General features: G+C 34.4%; 1 protein-coding gene across 1 annotated transcript; it reads left to right on the top strand.

Annotated features, from left to right (window-relative positions):
- The first annotated feature begins 3,553 nt into the window (after positions 1–3,553).
- LOC122611325 (DExH-box ATP-dependent RNA helicase DExH3) lies at positions 3,554–19,119 on the top strand. Its single transcript, XM_043784338.1, has 19 exons — positions 3,554–3,918; positions 4,576–4,730; positions 4,814–4,901; positions 5,560–5,790; positions 6,726–6,821; positions 6,961–7,149; positions 7,631–7,790; positions 7,895–8,025; positions 8,570–8,740; positions 9,285–9,557; positions 9,693–9,887; positions 12,412–12,615; positions 12,722–12,791; positions 12,901–13,049; positions 15,554–15,862; positions 16,605–16,664; positions 16,967–17,119; positions 17,195–17,305; positions 18,164–19,119. Exons 1-19 carry the CDS (start codon positions 3,655–3,657, stop codon positions 18,635–18,637), a joined length of 3,483 nt encoding a protein of 1,160 aa, XP_043640273.1. The 5' UTR covers positions 3,554–3,654; the 3' UTR covers positions 18,638–19,119.

The raw sequence follows: 19,119 nt of genomic DNA, 5'->3' as shown, positions 1-19,119 counted from the left end.
GTCGGTTCTGCGTCTTGACAACAGTAAAGACATTTACTCACCATATCCTAAGTGTTATTTGAGGGTTCTTAGGAACAAGCAAAAGATTTGCTTGTTCAAAGTAAGAACACTCAAATGGTTTGAGAGTTTCTGTGGAAACAAGCAAAAGTATGCTTGACCACAAAACCACTCAAACAGTTTTGTGTGTTCAGGGAAATGCGCAAAACAAGCCAAAACCCTAATAGGCCTTGGGCTTAGAAACACGCATGGGCCTGCATGTTTAAGAACACGAAATGGCCATTTGCGTGTTCCTAGTCTTTGCCTATAAATAGTGGGTGTGTGTCATGCGTGTTCCGACAAGAGTGTAAAGAGAGAAACGAGCAAATCCGAGAGAGAGAAAACCAAAAACACGCACGGTCTATCTTGTGGGTAATACTCGTCTCGTGCACGAACCGCAAACACACACCCGGCCCCCCAGACGGCTCGTAGATTTAGATTACCACGTGTTTGGTAAGGTGAATCCGGAGAGCCGTTCCCGGAGTGTTTACTATCACACAAAAAGATATATATATATATATCATCTAAAGGTTGATATATAAACCGTGGGTTATCTCGAGGAATTTCCGCACCTCGACATATCCTTAAGTCAATCTCGGTTATATAAGAGCACAAGACCCGAGGGACTTACAGAGTGTCAATATTCTAAGGCCATGTGGCCGATATTTTGTCACAAGGGGAATGTTTAGATTTTGTTTAGTTAAAGTTTCAAGTAGACAAAAGTTTGTTCCTGCATACTAGTCTTATGAATAACCAAGTTAGAAGGGTTAAACATCACATGGTGTCTAAATATTTTATATAGGAGCTTGGGCATAAACTACATATTAATTTTTTGCTTGCCATCAAACATTTTTGCTAAAAATAATATAGATTGATCAAATAATAGCTTCACATATCCTTAACTACTTAATCATACCTTAACTTAACTATATCGTGCTTAAAAGGGAAGATTAGCTCTAATAATCTTAATTTAACCACTAGGATAAAAGCATAATTTTTGCAAATGTCACAACCGTAGCAGTTGCAACGGGCAAAATCAATGCTAACTTTAACAATCGATAGACCAATGGATAAGATTTATGTTTGTTGTTTCCACCATCACTTTAGCAAGATCGGTAATACCAAAGCTAGCAAATCTTTCATCTTTTTGCACATTATGATGATAAAGGTCAAGCTCATTTTCAAGTATTCTCCTTCAACACTATCAAAATCATATGGATACAACTCGCTCAAACTCATTAACTTTGATATGTCAAACTTAGAAAATGACTTGCACGGGCTCAAGGCAATCATATTTTCAAGTAATTCGAAGCTAATTTCACTAAAACGATCACAAAACTCTATAATTACTTTATCCATAATGGTGTTAAAACAATCAACCTCATAATATTGTGGATTCGTGATATTGTCCCTTTTTCTTCTTGAATTGGCACAAGTTTCCTCCATATCCAACAATGGAATACCGTATTCACGACAAAAAGTTGAAACTTTCTCTAAAATCAAAGCAAAACCGCTTCCACAACGTCTTGATTTTTTCTTTGAAGAGCTTGTGACATTATGTTGGTGATACCTAAAAAACGTAACATGAAATGTAAAAGAAACACACATTTAAATGATTTTAGATACTTCAAAAGTTCCATTTGCTTGATTATGGTTAGAGGGGCATATGAAATTCAAATTTAGAATTTTAGATTACTTTAGATTTTGGAGGGAAAAATGAAATGAGAAAAATATCTATGCTTAATTTTTTTTCTTTTTTTTTTTTTGTTGGGGGGGGGGGGGGGGTTTAAGGGGCTTGATGTTAAAAGAGTAAAGGGCTTTGGTTTATAATGGCTTGGGTCGCCACTGGAGGTAAAACTGTCTACATCTCAACCTTTTGCATACACCGTTGGTATTGGATGTTACATTTATTTTTATTTAGTTTGATAATTTACCTACTCTTTTTACATTTTAAACTAGTTTTGTCTTCCGGACGTTGCCCCGGAGACGACATATGGTAGTATAGGTAAACCGTAGACATGGCGTATCCCTAAAACCAAAGTTACAGTAATCTAAATGATAGATAATACTATGATAAATTATGTACAGGTATATTATGAGTGTAATACTATGATCTCGTCACCACATACACCTATTGTTTAACACTTTACAATAAGAATCTGAATGATATGATGATCTTAACACTAAAAGCTCCCGTAATTGAGGTTAGAATAACCTGGGGAAACTGTGAGTATGCAGTTTCTGAAACGAAGTTTGTAAGATTTTAATGCCTCTTTCAAGCAAGTTAAAATAGCGTCGTCTTGTGCTATATAGTAGTTATCTTGAGGCCAAATTAGGTTAATTTAAAGTGTCATTTCCATGATGAAAGCAACAATGGGAAACATAAAACAGGCCCTACAAAAAACAAATTTCGTTAATTGACTTACAAAAAAAAAGCCTGAATTTCTAAGTATGCCAAGTCTTCCTATACCGCAACAAATTCTAAGCTCTTCATCTGTAAATATAGATGGCAGTATAAAAAAGTATCAAATTATCGTAACACATTATTATGTATGAAAATACTAAAAGTTAATTAAATTCATTATTATTATTCGATTGTCCACTTACACTGTTTATAGAAAAGCCTAGAAATAAACCAGAAAATGATGGTGCAAATGTAGTTTTCAGTTTGACGAAGTTATATACTTATATATTACTACCAAAATAACAAAAATCAGGTTGCAACTTATCTATTTGGTTTCTTTGAGACTAATTTTCCCCCATGATTTCTTCTGTGTGAGAGTAGAGTGTAGACACGTCCCTTTTTATAAATATAAAATCTCAATACAACACTCATCCTGTAATTTCTAATTGTTGACAAAGTCAAAAGTAAACTATAACCTATAAGGACTTTGTACAAAGTATACACATCACTTCTTAGATCCGTTACACATATGACATACTCATTTCAAAATCATGTACGTCACTTAAATATCAAAATCATCTCGGCTTTCATTATGACATTTTAACAAATACTTGGTATGCATCTGAAACGTTACCTAAAAAAAGTTATATTTAAACCTTATGTAACCAAATATTTCCACATATCAATCAAATAACAACATAACACTCCTTAATTGAATTCAAAACATGAGAATCAGTAAATGTTTGATTCAAGAAACTAGCCACTTTGGGTTTTCAATGAGTGAGAATCCAAACACCATCGATTGAGAAACTTATCTTTGTAAGTTTTGAGAGATCCGGATAAGGTTTTTGTGTTACTAAGAGAAGGTTCGAGAGAGAGAGACGCGGAGCACAGAAAGAGAAACAAAAAAGTTTACAAATAAAAAAGAAATAATAAAAAAATGGTGGGATGTGAGTGGTACGCAAAATTACATATTTAACCATTTATCTTATCTTATTATCTGTATATATGTATATTTTTTTACTTTTAAAAATTTAATACCTAGGATAAAAATCTTAAAAGGTTTCAATATGTAATTTTTTTTTTGTTGGTGCTTCCGCTAAATCATATTCCTCCCGCCACCACTGGCCGGGAAGTGAGTCTGTGAAACACACACATACACACAAAGAGAGTCATGCCCCAAAATCTAAAATCTGGTAGTTCAAGAAAAAAAAATGCAAAATTACTTGAGGTTAAGGTTTTTTCAATTAGCTAAATTAGCATCTTCTAATACTAATCATTTGAAAAGAAAATCATCATGTTGTTATCATTCAAGAACCCTAATGACTTGCTCAATCTACTACAAATACAATAAGTGTTCACCAGACAGTATCTTCCGTCATCCCTTTTTCACTCGGTTCTTTTCATCACCTTCTTCTTCTTCATTTTACGATCAGTTCTCCGATGATGAATACGAATGCGATTACGATTCTCAACCTGTACTCACTCACTCACTCTTTCCTTCATCCATTTATATCTACTTTTTTTTTTTTTTTAATTATTATACTGCTGAATTCTCATTATTGTGTAGATGATTTTAAAGTTTTCATTTTTATTGTAGATTGAGTAATAATTATTCAAAGGTATGTTTTTGTTAAAATTTGATTTGCTTTGTAGACATATAGTAGTAGAATCGAAACCGGAAAACTCAAATATATATTTGCATAGCTTTTTCAGACCATTAATTATATTATGGAACACACTTCCTTATTATTGTTTTAATTATCTAGTCAGTGGGATTTTAAAGTCTAATCCAACTGCAAATGTAATTATCTGGTATTCTGATAGTAATACTCCGACCATCAAACAAAGAAACGCATAGTGTAAGAAAAATGTCGTTATTGCAGCAAGTCTGTTACAGTGTTACTTGGATGACAATTTACCTTTCGTATAGGTTTAATGCTTCTTTGAATTTTTGAATATTGATTTTAACTAGGGTAACACACTGAAATTAGTCAATTTTATTTAACCATTTTATGGACTATGATTTTGAATTGAAGGGAGTTAATCGTTTTGTGTTCTAGTATTTATAACATGTGTACACACTCGCACACACAGATATATTATAGCTTGAGATTACAAAATTCGTGTTGTAGGCATCATCGTCCGTGGCAAATATTGATGAGTGGAAGTGGAAACTTACTATGTTGTTACGTAGTGAAACAGACCAAGAGATTGTGTCTAGAGATAAAAGAGACAAGAGAGACTATGAGCAAATATCTAATGTTGCCACAAGAATGGGCCTTTACTGGTAGCTGATTGTCAAATCATCTTCTTGACTATGTTTGTATTTTGGTGTTTTCCCTCCTCTTATACTAATCATCCGGTCTTCAGTGAAATGTATGGAAAAGTGATGGTTGCAAGCAAGGTGCCACTTCCCAACTACAGACCTGATCTTGATGATAAGCGTCCCCAAAGGGAGGTAAAGATGATCTGTAGTTTTTCCTGGTAGTTCCCATATGGGCGGGGGGTTGAATGTGCATTTTGAAATTGATTTTGTGCCTCTGAATAATCAGTGTCATACTCAGTTGTGATACGGACTATGGAAGATGGTGCATAGATATATTTCTGCTCCTTGAAGTTTTGATAACGTTATAACCAGATGTTTGAGTGTTTGGCAAATTCTAAGATTAAGATAGTAATAGGTGCAATGACCAAATAAGGAAGAAGTGATATATCCTCTTAAAATTTAGCCTAATAATCCTCCCAATTCCTTCAAAATTTGACATAAGTAATGCACTTATTCTCTTTCATCATCTCATCCCTTGATTTTTACATGTGTCATACTGTCATGATCTTATATTTAGGAAGATTATTAGAAAGATGAATCAGAAGGATCATTCATTTTCTAATGTGGAGATGTTTTTGCATTTTTTAACAAATTTATCTCAAGTTATGCTTAAAGATGGAATAAATATGTAACTTCATCAGAATAGGAATCTATTAATCCAAAATTATAAACTGATTATTCCAAATTTCCAATCACATAATCTGAAACATAAATACAATTCTCACATAGAATACTTTATTAATGAAGTATGTGAAATTAGTGACGGGTACTTTATGGTTCTCCGGTGTAGGTAGTTATCCCATTAAGTTTGCAAAGAAGAGTAGAAGGTTTGCTTCAGGAGCATCTTGATCGAATGCACTTGAATTCTGGAGATGTTGCGTCCACTACGAATGAAACAAGTCATGAGGCTGAGGTTGTGAACAGAGGTGGTAACCAAGATCCGTTGGTAGATGGGTCTCTTATGGAGAAGGTACTTCAAAGACGAAGTTTGCAAATGCGAAATATGCAACGAGCTTGGGAGGTACATTTTAAATAGTTCCATGTTAAGAAATGGATTATTTTATTATAATTTTTGAGTTAATGCCATATTATTCATGGCAGAGTAGTAACTTTTTGTTGTTAATACTTTCAAATTCGTGCACCTTACTTGAATTTTTCTGCTTTTATTTATTTCTGTATTGCATTTGCCATGATTGTTCAAAGTTCTTTCTTGTAAGAGATTGTCCTCTATTTTATTTTATTTTAATTTTTTTTTCTTTTTGAAAATTGAGTTTCTTTGAGCATTTGAACTATTTTTTTCTGGGTTGCCTTAATATGAAATATGCTCACAACTTTGTGAGTGGTATTATATTGTGTTTGCTCTATATTTTTTGTGCTATCCTTGGTTCCCATAGTTAAAAGATGTGTAACATTTCCTCATTTTACTCGAGATCTATGCACATTTTTCTAGATTTTGGTAATTAAACACTTGACCATAGTAACAGCTTTGCAGTGTACGCCTTTGTCAACAAAGGGTTGTCATGAGGAAGAGGTGCCACTTATGACCCAGTTTTGATTGCCCGGTTTGGGTTTATCTTATATTTTCAAATGAAAAAATTCAGCTAAAAAGGATGCGGGTCAAACGGGTTTAAATTCACCCAAATTCTTTTATACAGTTTTTTAAGTCATGTATCTTTTATATTTACTCATAAATCATAATATCCAAACGTCTAAATGATAGTTTTAGTTTTCCCAAACACATTAATCACAAGACAACCCAAAATGGCATGTTTTAACCTTTATTAAAGCTGTCGAGTTTCAGTCTGAACCCATTTGATCACTTATTCAACCCACCCATGTGACCTCTATCGGCAGAGCTAATCTAATTTAAGGGGCTTTTTATCACTTTTTAGAATCTAAAAATGAATTTTGCTCTTGGCAGTTTATTATGTTAAAGATTTCTCCTTTAATTCCTAGGAATCACCAGAAGGCAAGAAGATGCTACAGGCACGCATGTCTCTTCCTTCATTCCGAGAGAAAGAAAGACTTCTCCAAGCAATTGCTCAGAATCAGGTTTTATATTAGGATCATACTTTAGTGAAAGTATTTTACATGAAAAAGGTTCATTCTGTTTTATGAACAATCAAGAGACGGGTCATATATGTATTCCAAAACATGAAATGCTATCTTATACGTTAGGTTATAATGATAGGTGATTATCATTTCTGGTGAGACTGGATGTGGCAAGACCACTCAACTTCCACAATACATATTGGAGTCTGAGATAGAATCTGGTCGCGGTGCATTTTGTAATATTCTTTGTACACAACCTCGAAGAATTTCTGCTATGGCTGTTGCAGAAAGAGTTTCTACTGAAAGGGGAGAGCCTCTTGGTGAATCAGTGAGCTCTTTTTACTCTTCATGTAGTTCAAGAGGTGGTGACTTTGAACCATCTACTATAAGTGGACTAGTCTGGGTTATTGTTTTCTATCTCTGAGTCTCTGACTGTTGAGTTTTTAAATAAAAACTGCTAAAATGGAAACTAGTCAAATGGGTTGATAGTCACCCAAAATCTTTTCTAAATGTATCCTCCTAGATCGTGTTTTATTTGAAAATTTAGACATAAATGTAATAATGTAGGTTTTTCTTGCGATCATAGTTGATGACTATTGTTAATGGACAAGAAGTTGGTTACAGGTCAAGCCAACCTGTATGACCAGTTATAAAATTGACATGTTTTCAGCCCAAACCTGTTTTAGTCCATCAGCCAACCCCCTATTTTGCACCAGTAATGCTCGACATTATCTTATAGTTTTTCAAAGCAAGACTTTTTTTTTTCCAGATCCCATAACTTAAGTGCACAAGTGATGTTTCTTTAATAGGTTGGTTACAAAGTTCGATTAGAGGGTATGAAAGGGAAAAATACACACCTACTTTTCTGTACAAGTGGAATTTTGCTTCGGAGGCTGCTAAGTGACAACAATTTGCATGGTGTAACCCATGTTTTTGTTGATGAAATTCATGAGCGAGGCATGAATGAAGGTGCGTTTGTGATTTCTAATTTGCCTTTTTCACTCTTTCAACCTTCATGGATCATGATAAATTTTGCTTCGCTATGTGTTAATAGTCTGTTCTTTAATTATCAGATTTCCTATTGATTGTATTAAAGGAACTCCTTCCACGTCGTAGGGACCTGAGACTGATACTGATGAGTGCTACATTGAATGCGGAGCTATTTTCCAACTTTTTTGAAGGAGCACCAATGATTCACATTCCTGTAAGACTCTTATCTTTTTAACATGATACAAAATCTAAATAACAGGTTCAACAGGTCGGATTGTCCTGTAAATCTGCTGTCCAAACTATTTGTTTTTTTGTTAACAATGGGGTGTCAAAATTATCAATACTTACATAAATCTTTGAGTAGGCTGATTTTGGATGCTTTTTGCATTACAAATTCATCTTGTGCGACTTTCAGCCTGTTTTTATTTCCACTGTAGCTATGATTTTTATCCAAAGTATGAGTCTTTAGAGATAAGAAGTAAGCTGGTTCATTATAAGTAAATGAACTGAAATTGCCACCTCTAGTTACCATGGTTCTATTACATGTATGTTTTTCTAATATTGGTGTTTGATGCTCAAGGTAATTTGGTATTAGCTGATCTACATTATAGGGGTTCCGTTTTTTTGGTGATTAGTATCACCCTTAGCATGTTTAATTTCCTAGTAAAGTTCTTTATATATAGTTTTCTAAAAAACATCATCTTTATACAAGCTTTTTTCTTGATCTATATGCTGATTTTATGTGCGTTTTGATATAGGGCTTCACTCACCCAGTCAGGGCACATTTTTTAGAAGATATACTGGAGATCACTGGGTATAAGTTAACCTCTTTCAACCAAATTGATGATTATGGCCAAGAAAAGTTGTGGAAAACACAACGGCAGCTAGTTCCACGGAAAAGGAAAAACCAGATTACTACTCTAGTTGAGGTATGCTTATGTGTAATCTACTCTTGATCCACCTTAACGTCTATCGTTGAAAAAGGCTAAAATTTAATGCATAAGTGTTATGGTGCAATATATTTATAGTCATAGTATTTATTATGCACTTAAATGCCTATTTTATTTTTGATTTTAATTTTTCTTTGTGCCTATTACTACTCTAAGCTATTAGAGGGTGGGTTTGGGTTATGCTTTATCCCTATGTGTCTAATAAACATATATTGCTGAAATGGGAAGTCAAACTAAGTGGAAATATGCTTAAATACAGCTCCTAAATCATTTTATGCATATGCCTGTTTTTTTCTGTTGATTTTACTATCATAATTGATACATTGGTTACTTGTAATGTTGTTAGAAAACCAAAAGAAGTGTTTATTGGTTAACCCTATCCGATTCAGTTTGTTTCTACCCTTGCTAACAAATTGCATTTTTTAACTAAATCTTTTTTGATCTGGTATCCTGACATGCCCATCTTACCTTCTCTGTTAATTTTTATTGGTAATGGTTATCAAACGGTGCATGATTTCCACAGGATGCCTTGAGTCAATCGAGCTTTGAAAGTTATAGTCTCAAAGCACGTGATTCTCTATCATGCTGGACACCAGATAGTATTGGATTTAATCTAATTGAGGCAGTTTTATGCCATATCTGCCGTAAGGAAAGAGAAGGTGCTGTTTTAGTCTTTATGACTGGGTGGGACGATATCAGTTGTTTGAAAACTCAACTTAAAGCTCATCCTTTACTTGGGGATCCAAACAGAGTTCAACTGTTAACATGCCATGGTTCCATGGCAACGTCTGAACAGGTAATTAGAATTCTATTACTATTACAATAGGTTTTTTTCTTTTGTCTTGACAGTTGTTTTTTAATAAAATGCTTATTTTATCACTTTTTTTTATACTCGAATTGATACCTGAAGTTGTCTCCTGCAATTATGCAGAAACTCATATTTGAGAAGCCACCTCCAAACGTGCGTAAAGTAGTACTCGCCACAAATATGGCAGAAGCAAGTATCACAATCAATGATATAGTTTTTGTGGTAGACTGTGGAAAAGCTAAAGAGACCACTTATGATGCTCTGAATAATACTCCATGTCTTCTACCTTCATGGATATCTCAAGCATCTGCTCGACAAGTAAGTTCCTTTTCATTTTCTTTCTGCTTCTCAACAGGATCAAGGTCTTTTAACTTTTTGATTTAGTCGATTGTTGGAATGCGGCTTTTGGATGCTTAAAATATAAAAACCAATGGAAGTGGCTATTTCAGCCTATTTATGTATGAATATGTTACTTTGGTTAAGTTTTATTGTAAATATGTCAAATGGGTAGCTTAAAAGCAATCAGGTTAAATGTGCTGAATGTATCAAACATGATTTGGCCCAAAGTGCATATAAAGTGTCAAATTTTTAAATTGATTTGTTCATTGCATAAGATTATGGTTACATTGATATAGTTTTTCTAAGATATATAATGCATAAGTATTATTTTATAAAACTAAATAAAATTGACAAGAACGATAAATCTTCTAAGAGAAAGCGTGTTTTGACTTGAACCCCTAGTCAACTCATTATCGAAGCCACCCATTTTGCATCTCTACCAATGGGCATTATACCAACCTTGTTTCTCTTATGCCACACCTATGTATGCTCAGGAAATTACGCTACATGACCAGTCTTTATGTAGAAAACAATTGAAAGCATAGTTATTAGACTCGAATGAGTCAAACCGTACCAAAAAGGTGGCAACTCGGTGGCAGACTCATACCAACATTTGACTTGGAGTATGAATCACGAGTTTCGGTGTGGCCAGTTGTAAACTCGTACAAGTATCGTTAGCCGTTGGAAATTTTTTGACCTTCTTTCATGTCTGGAACTTCACTAGTCATCACCGGAAATTGATAACAGAAGCCGATGGCGATTTTGTGTTTGCTGATCGGAAAATGGGAGCTGATTGGATGCATATTGATATTTATGAGTGATACGAACCCATCCCATAATAGGCTCGGATCAAGCCATAAGCTAGGGTGTATAACTCGTTCCCAAAAGCTAGCTCAAATTAGGAGGGGACACCCAGACTTATAAACCATCAACCAATCTCATACTTGGCCGAGGTGGGATCGTAACAATACCCCACCCTTTGAAGAACCAACATCCTCGTTGGTCACGGCTATGTTGGTCATGGTTGGCACCTTCTTTTTAGGTCTAAGCCACCACTCCGAGTATTGGAACTTCAAAGGTAGGGCTGGCTCTGATACCAAATGATACGAACCCATCCCATGATAGGCTCGCATCAAGCCATAAGCTAGGTGTAGAACTCACTCCCAAAAGCTAGCTCAAAGGAGGAGGTGACACCTAAACTAGTAAAGCACCAACTGATCCCATACTTGGCCGATGTGGGATTGTAATAGTGAGTCACTAGGTAGTGTAGGTAGTGTGACTTTAACATTTTTAATATATTAGGAACTATGACGGAGTATAAAATGTAATATTTTTCTATAATCCCTTATAAAATGAACTGGACCTCAATTTTTAAGCAAATTCAACACTTCTTAATATATTCCTAAACTACTCTTAAGTACCCCTAACAAAATCTATACTACTTTCTAAAAAGAACTAACCCCCCTTAAGACTTAAGCGTTTTTTTTATCCCCAAAATAACCCCTCTCTGTTTAGTCTAACTTTTTTTTTTTTTTTATCTATTTCTTTATTAGCATAAAGTTATCCTTGGAAATTTTGTGAAGTTGTTAGAACTAATTGTACCAATTTGCTGAAAGTGTCAATCGCCGCCACCGCCACCGCCACCGCCGTCGTCGCCACCACTGCCACTACCACCCACCGCTGCCACCACCACTAATCGCCGCAGCCCACCACCGCACGCCGCCGCCACCATTACATCGTTGCATCCCCCGGGTACCCTTCTAGTAATACATGAAAGTAAATGTGTAGTATTTTACAGATGTAGTTTATTTTACTTTTTATACTTTAATATCATCATATATGTGATGGTGATAGTGATAGTGATAGTGATAGTGTAAGAGGATTGACTGTATACCAACGAGTGAGAGTAAGAAGATTCACTACCCAATCACATAATTTGTAAAACGTTTTCGTTTTGTTTTTCCGTTTTAGTTATCTAATTTCTTTTGTCTTTATAATACGTATTGTATGTTTTTGAATTTGTTCTTGTATAGTATAGTAGTTTATATAATTACAACAATATTTCTATAGTAAATACTTGAATATTATTCCCTCCAACTGTCCACATATTTATTTTTGTTTGACCCTCTTTAAAGTTTAAATGTCCGCTTTCAAAAATAAATGGGTAATTTCCAATAATACCCTTACTCATTACACATATCAAAAGTTATCATTTCTAAGAGAATTACGTGCAACGACTTTTAAGGGTCATTCATTTAACTATAAAAGCAGTTATCTGTACTCTGCTTAAACTTTGTGATAGTCAAACATGAAAACTTAAAATTGGACTGAGGGAGTATTATAAATATATATATTTTCTGGTACCCCAACTCTTACCAGTTGCATCATGATTTGTGTCATGAGACAAAAAATCAGTGATTCACACGTACTTTAGATGTTATAACTTATGCAGTTATGTTATATGAAAATTTCCAGTACTTAGATGTGGCTTTTTGTGTTATAGAGAAGAGGTAGAGCAGGCCGTGTGCAACCGGGAGAATGCTACCATCTCTATCCCCGATGTGTTTATGAAGCTTTCTCTGAATATCAGCTACCTGAGCTCTTAAGGACTCCCCTTAATTCTCTTTGCTTGCAAATAAAAAGTTTGCATGTTGGTAGCATCGGGGAATTCCTCTCTGCAGCTCTACAACCACCGGAGCCATTGGCTGTAAGTATCAACTATTCTCAATCTCCATCACCTGTTATCTCATATATTATGTTTATATCTATATGTCAAATCTTATTACAGCAAACTAAATGTCGGTTGTTTTTAGGTTCAAAATGCAGTGGATTTTTTGAAGTTGATTGGAGCATTAGATGAGAATGAAAATCTTACACATCTTGGTCTGTTTATAGTTTGTCACTACTTAAATTTTGAATGCATATGCAAAGGGAACCACATGTATGATTAATTATTATCTGTTTGCATTTGTTTTCTTAATCTTCAATATAGGTGAATATCTGGCAATGCTTCCTCTGGATCCAAAGCTAGGGAAAATGCTGATAATGGGAGCTTTCTTTCGCTGCGTTGATCCTATTCTTACAATTGTTGCGGGACTCAGTGTTAGAGATCCTTTTCTTTTGCCTCAAGAGAAGAAAGATGTGAGTTTAATGTTAATACCGTTTTAGGATATTCTTTTATTACATCTCAGGTTCAACCTAGTGGCAGCAAAACTAGTCATTTAAGGAAAATCAAAATTACTTTATTAATTATTATCCATCTTTTACGCCTTAAAAATTTTCACAACACATTTATTTTTGTTAAAAATACTTTTACAAAGGGGTATGCCTAATTTTTCGGCAATGAAAGAAGAAATTTATCAGAATCAAACAAATTAAGGGGTAAATGACACATCATTTCATATTTCCTTGCTGATGTGTAAAAATTTATGATGTGACAATCTAAGTGTGTCTCCATGTCAATTCTTCTATAAGACAAATTACAGAAATAAAATCTAAATCCCCCCCCCCCCCCCCCCCCAATTACCTTTGCCCAAAAGAAAAACGGCGGGGGCTTGATTTTTTAATCAGTTACTCCTTTTATTGACGAAAAAGTAGGCTTACCTCTTCATTGCAAACTAGGTTAATATCCGTGCGATGCCTCATAAGAACTTTGATCGTAAAAAGAATATATGATGAACAAAATCTTATATCAAAGTTGATTATAATTTATGACAATAATAAACATTGCAAGCATATATAAGAGACCTCTATATGATTAGAAAATTTTCAAAAACCATACTTTTATGTGTGTGTGTGTGTGAGAGAGAGATAGCATATTCAACTTCACTTCCACTCCATTGCTGCAACGGATGGGTCAATAGTTGATGGTGATATTTTTGAAAGTGATAGAAGATAGACATGATTTAATCTATGATAATGATGATTTTGAATTTGATGGATTAGATGACTTTTCACATTTCATTTTTATGTTGACCTTGGTTTTAAAAAGCGATAAGCGCACAAAAGCGTAGGGTCCATTTTGGAAGCGCAAAAGTGGCGAGCTTTTCGTACGCAAGGCGCACACTTATAAAGAAATTTTATAAATTATTTATATAGTATTTATAACACATAAAATACCAAAACAACATTAGTAAGATACTCGTTTAAGTCCGGCTTTAATCAAATTTGGTATTTGAAAAGAAATTCTCAAAAGATTGTTGTTCTCGTTGAGGAAAAAGAAAAAAGAGATCAATCTTGTTGAGAAAGAACAGGTAAGAAAAAAAAATTACTTATTTCTATAAAAAAAATCCTCTTGTGTACAAAAAGCTCACGCTTTTTAGCGCTTTTTGGCGCCTAGGCTCACAAAAAAGGCCCAAAAGCGCGCGCTTTCTGTACACCCTGCGCCTTGCGCCTTGAGTACCAAAAAGTTCCAAGGCTTGCGCCTAGGTGCGCCTAGCGCTCAGGCGCGCTTTTTAAAACCAAGATGTTGACGCTAATAACCATTTTTGTTTCATAAAAAATGACATGGAAATACATTAACAAGAAGAAAACAGTTGATGTGTCATTCACCCTTTAATTTGCTTGACTTTTTATCAATTACTCCTTTTATTGACGAAAAACTAGCCTTACCTCTTTATTGCAAACTATTTTAATATCCGTGTGAAGACTCTTAATAAATTTGACTGTAAAAGAATATATGATGAATAAAATATTAATCTTATATTAAAGTTGATTATAATTTATGACAATAATAAACTTTGCAAAGCAGCCTTACCTCTTTATTGCGAACTAGTTTAATATCCGTGTGAAGACTCTTAATAAATTTGATAGTAAAAGAATATGTGATGAATAAAATATTAATCTTATATTAAAGTTGATTGTAATTTATGACAATAATAAACTTTGCAAAGCATATATGGGAGACATGTGAATGATAAGCAAAATTTCTAAAACCAGATCTTTGATTTTTTTTTCTAAAGAAATACTTATGCATTGGAACTTTGATGATGATTACTTATAACAACTTTTCTATTTAAAACATGGATAATGAGTTAGAGTTTTAAGTTGAAATTTAAACACGATAATGATATTAATCATTAAATTCATTAAACGACTAAGGCCTAATAGTATAAAAATTACAAATCACCATCATGCTGACTTGTCAGTTGGTTATTAAGTCTGATCACCACCTAGGCTAGTGATGTGGGAGTGTGTGATTGCCATTTAGAGTTGGAATATCCTCACTTATAGGTATCACAAGGAATGAAACTAATTTCCCCTTTTTTGGCAATATGTTATTTCGGAAAAGAAGTTCTTGCTGGAATCTCATGTATAAGTTTGTTATATTTTAATTTGTTTACATAGTTCCGCAATATAAGAACTCTTTTGATCTATTCTTTAGATAAATCGAAATTTAAATGCTCAATCAAGTGATTATTGTATTTCTCAACATGAAACATTAGAAGCACATTCAGGTTCCAGACACTACCTACGACACATTTTGTTATTCAGTTCTTTTTACTATCACATAATCAATTTCTTAACGCATATATGCCTCTTTTTGTGCCTGAAAATATTTGCCATGATTCTGGTCTGCCGGTCATGCTTTAAATATGCAATAATAATTCTCGATAGACGTTGATATTCTTGTATAACTATTTCAGAAAGCCAGTGATGCAAAATCTAGGTTCTCTGCCAAGGATTACAGCGATCATATGGCGCTTGTCCGTGCTTATGAAGGATGGAAAGAAGCTGAAAGAGAAGGATCTGCTTATGAGTATTGCTGGAGGAATTTTCTTTCTGCCCAAACACTTCAGGCTATACATTCTCTTCGGAATCAGTTTCACTACATCTTAAAAGATGCTCGATTGCTTGAGGCTGAAACAGGCATTAATAATAGATTGAGTCATAATCAGTCATTGGTTAGAGCCATTATATGTGCGGGTCTCTTTCCTGGCATTGCATCTGTAGTGGTATGCTTTTTTAGTTTGCAATAGTAGCTGGTTTATCTTTCTATTGTGGGGGTTGGGGGTCAAAATATTTGGAATGGCTGGTCAAGCTGAACCAGTTTATTTTTCCCTAAAAGTTTCATAAGTTTGATATATTTTCATATAAGTTGATGTCCCTAAATATTGATCTATAGAGCTTGCTTGATTGGCACCCACGTACCAGTCAAATTAGTAACTACACAGTATTAAGCCAGATTGGATTACTAAATCAGTAATATTTTATTAATGACCCAGCTTTTGGAATAAATTGATTTTGGAGGTTTTATGAGCCAACAATAGGGCAACTTTCAACCCATTTAATATATAGCATTATTCAATTCATCTTAAAGGTTTAGTGGATTTAAAGCTTCAGCAAGAAAAAACTAACTTTTTGTCCATTATCAATAAATAGTTAATTCACTTTTCGTCACAAAATGAAACTAATTATTGCAATGATAATCTAGATCCCAGAATATAATAAATGTCGAAGTTGTGTATATGAAACATAAATTATGGGTGACTTTCAACCTGTTTGACCAGTTCAATATTATACATGTTCCCCTTTTAGCTAAATAATATAATGTGACATGTTTGAGATAAACACTACCAGCTTCAACCCATGCCTAAATAAATGGGCTGAGATTGCCATCTCTTATTCATATGTCATATATACTTGCTCAAGACTGAAAAGCAGAATTCAATCTTTTAGCTTTGTATTTAATTGCAGCACAGGGAGACATCAATGTCCTTCAAAACTATGGATGATGGCCAGGTCATGCTATATGCAGTAAGTACATTTTTGTCCACGATATGTATTTAATGTGCATACTAGTTTTGTTATATGCTTTTGGCACTATATATATACATATATTTCCAATGTGGAGAGTAAGGAAATGAATAACTTGATATATTCATTGGATGTATCATACTTTAAGTTCCTGAATGATTGCATTTATAAAAAATTTAGACTGATTGGGTATTATCTTGTGCTAAATTGTTGTATTTAGTATCCAATCTTCAGTTTTAATTTTCGTGTTTTGTTCTTAAGTTATACATGCATCTAACAGTGCTAGTTTGATACTTTTTCAGAATTCTGTCAACACACGATACCAGACGATACCATATCCATGGCTGGTGTTTGGGGAAAAAGTGAAGGTCAACACTGTATTTATACGGGATTCAACTGGCGTGTCTGATTCAATTTTAATTCTTTTTGGTGGTGGTTTAGTCAATGGCGCTACGGTAAATTTGAACTATTGCAGATATTAACTAGTTGTGTCTTGTTGATAGTTCTAATATATTTGACTTCTTTTATAGCCTGGTCACTTGAAAATGTTAGGAGGGTACATTGATTTCTTCATGGATCCTACTTTAGCGGACTCCTTTGTCAAATTAAAGCAGGAACTCGATCAGCTTTTGCAAAAGAAGGTCAGACGTCAACCTTCACTTCAACTAGAGAAAATACATTAATGCACAATCTAGAAGTGACAATTTTTACCCCTATACCTATATTGAGGTGGTAATATGTTTATGTTTAATCTCTAAAGGGTCAAATGGGTTTAGTTAAACGATTTAACCATAACGAAAGTTGGTCAAATGAATTGAATGGGCCTTTATAATCATATTTTGCACATTAGTAATTTTAAAAGTGAATAAAATGGATAAATATTGGCCCAATACTTCAATGTTTAAGTTCTTTCAATTTCTCATGAAACATAATAGATCTATTCTTAATCAGCCTAAATTTTTTAATGTCCAACTTATAGTAAAACTTTATCCCATTTTCCATGATAAGATAGCTTTCTTTTTCTGACTTGGCAGGGAGTCAAGTATTTAATTGTCTTCTAATAGTGGATTTTACTGAACAAGATGCCTATGGACGCCTTCACCCACTAACATCAGTTTGTTTGAAAATTATAGATAATTGGGAAAATAAGTAGGTTATTCCTGGGATAGGAAATGTAGGCAGTTTTTTTTTGAAATGGAGAAGGCTTGTGTAACACCTATAGATCCAAGTATGTCCCAGACGGGACTTTAAACCACAACCTTTGGCATGTAGTTACTGCCCAATGCATGACCCTATTGATATTTACTTGATATATTCTTTTTCGTTGATACAAAATGGTATTAGTGTTCGTCAAAATATAACCCTATGATGCTCATGGCTATTTCAGTGGACGAATCTTTCTAATTTAGTCTTCAATTTCTTTGTCCTCTGCAAGATATATACTTTCTTTGATTGGATAACAAAGTACTATCACTTTTTCATGGTTTTTGATGATTCAGCTAAAAGATCCCATCTTCAACATCCACAAAGAAGGAAAGTATCTCATGCTTGCTGTTCAAGAACTCGTGTCAAGAGATCAATGTGAGGGTAGATTTGTATTTGGCCGTGAAACCAAAAAGTTAAAGGAGTCGCCTGACAATGATAGCTTTACAAGGGATGGAGCAAACCCAAAAAGCTTACTGCAGACCCTGCTGATGAGGGCTGGCCACACTCCTCCAAAATACAAAACAAAACATCTAAAAACAAATGAATTTAGGGCCTTAGTAGAATTCAAAGGAATGCAATTTGTTGGAAAACCAAAAAGAAATAAACAGCTTGCAGAAAGGGATGCTGCTATTGAGGCATTGGCCTGGTTGACCCACACTTCTGGCTCAAAGAAAGAAGATGATACTTCACCTCCTGATCTCACTGACAATATGCTTAAGCTTCTGAGTAAGAGAAGAAAACCCACATCTCGCTCTGGCCGGGGGTGAATTTATTCTTGATAGGATACTTAAATGTATGCATACAGTTGAGGAAGGAGCATGAGTATTGCTGGTTGTGATGTGTTGAACACCCGATAGGATGTGCTAGGTCCTGTTCAGGTCTGTTGGAAATTTTGGAACCTCAAGCATCTATACTTTGCCCATGAAAGCTGGGTAAATTAGCAACCTTGGCAAAGAAAGAGGTTGGTACGCCGGTTATGTGAAATTGATTTGGTTATAGAAAAGGAATTACTTGTATATGTAGAGAGGTATTTTGTAACATGTACATGAATTAGTTCTCTTACATTTTTGGGAGGATGAAGTGCTTCACCTCCACTCTTCGTAGAAGTGTGGGTCAACCAGGCCATTTTCTAGGAGCAACCTGGGTTCGAATTTAGAGGCAGAATTGAATTTAAGTGGTTGTGACACTATCCCTATTGGGGGTTATGTGGGTACCAATTCAGTACATGGGATTAAGCGGTTCCTATTAA

The sequence above is a fragment of the Erigeron canadensis genome, chromosome 8 (assembly GCF_010389155.1).
Source record: "Erigeron canadensis isolate Cc75 chromosome 8, C_canadensis_v1, whole genome shotgun sequence".
In the NCBI taxonomy this organism is placed as follows: domain Eukaryota; kingdom Viridiplantae; phylum Streptophyta; class Magnoliopsida; order Asterales; family Asteraceae; genus Erigeron; species Erigeron canadensis.
This window is presented reverse-complemented; position numbering and strand designations above follow the sequence as displayed.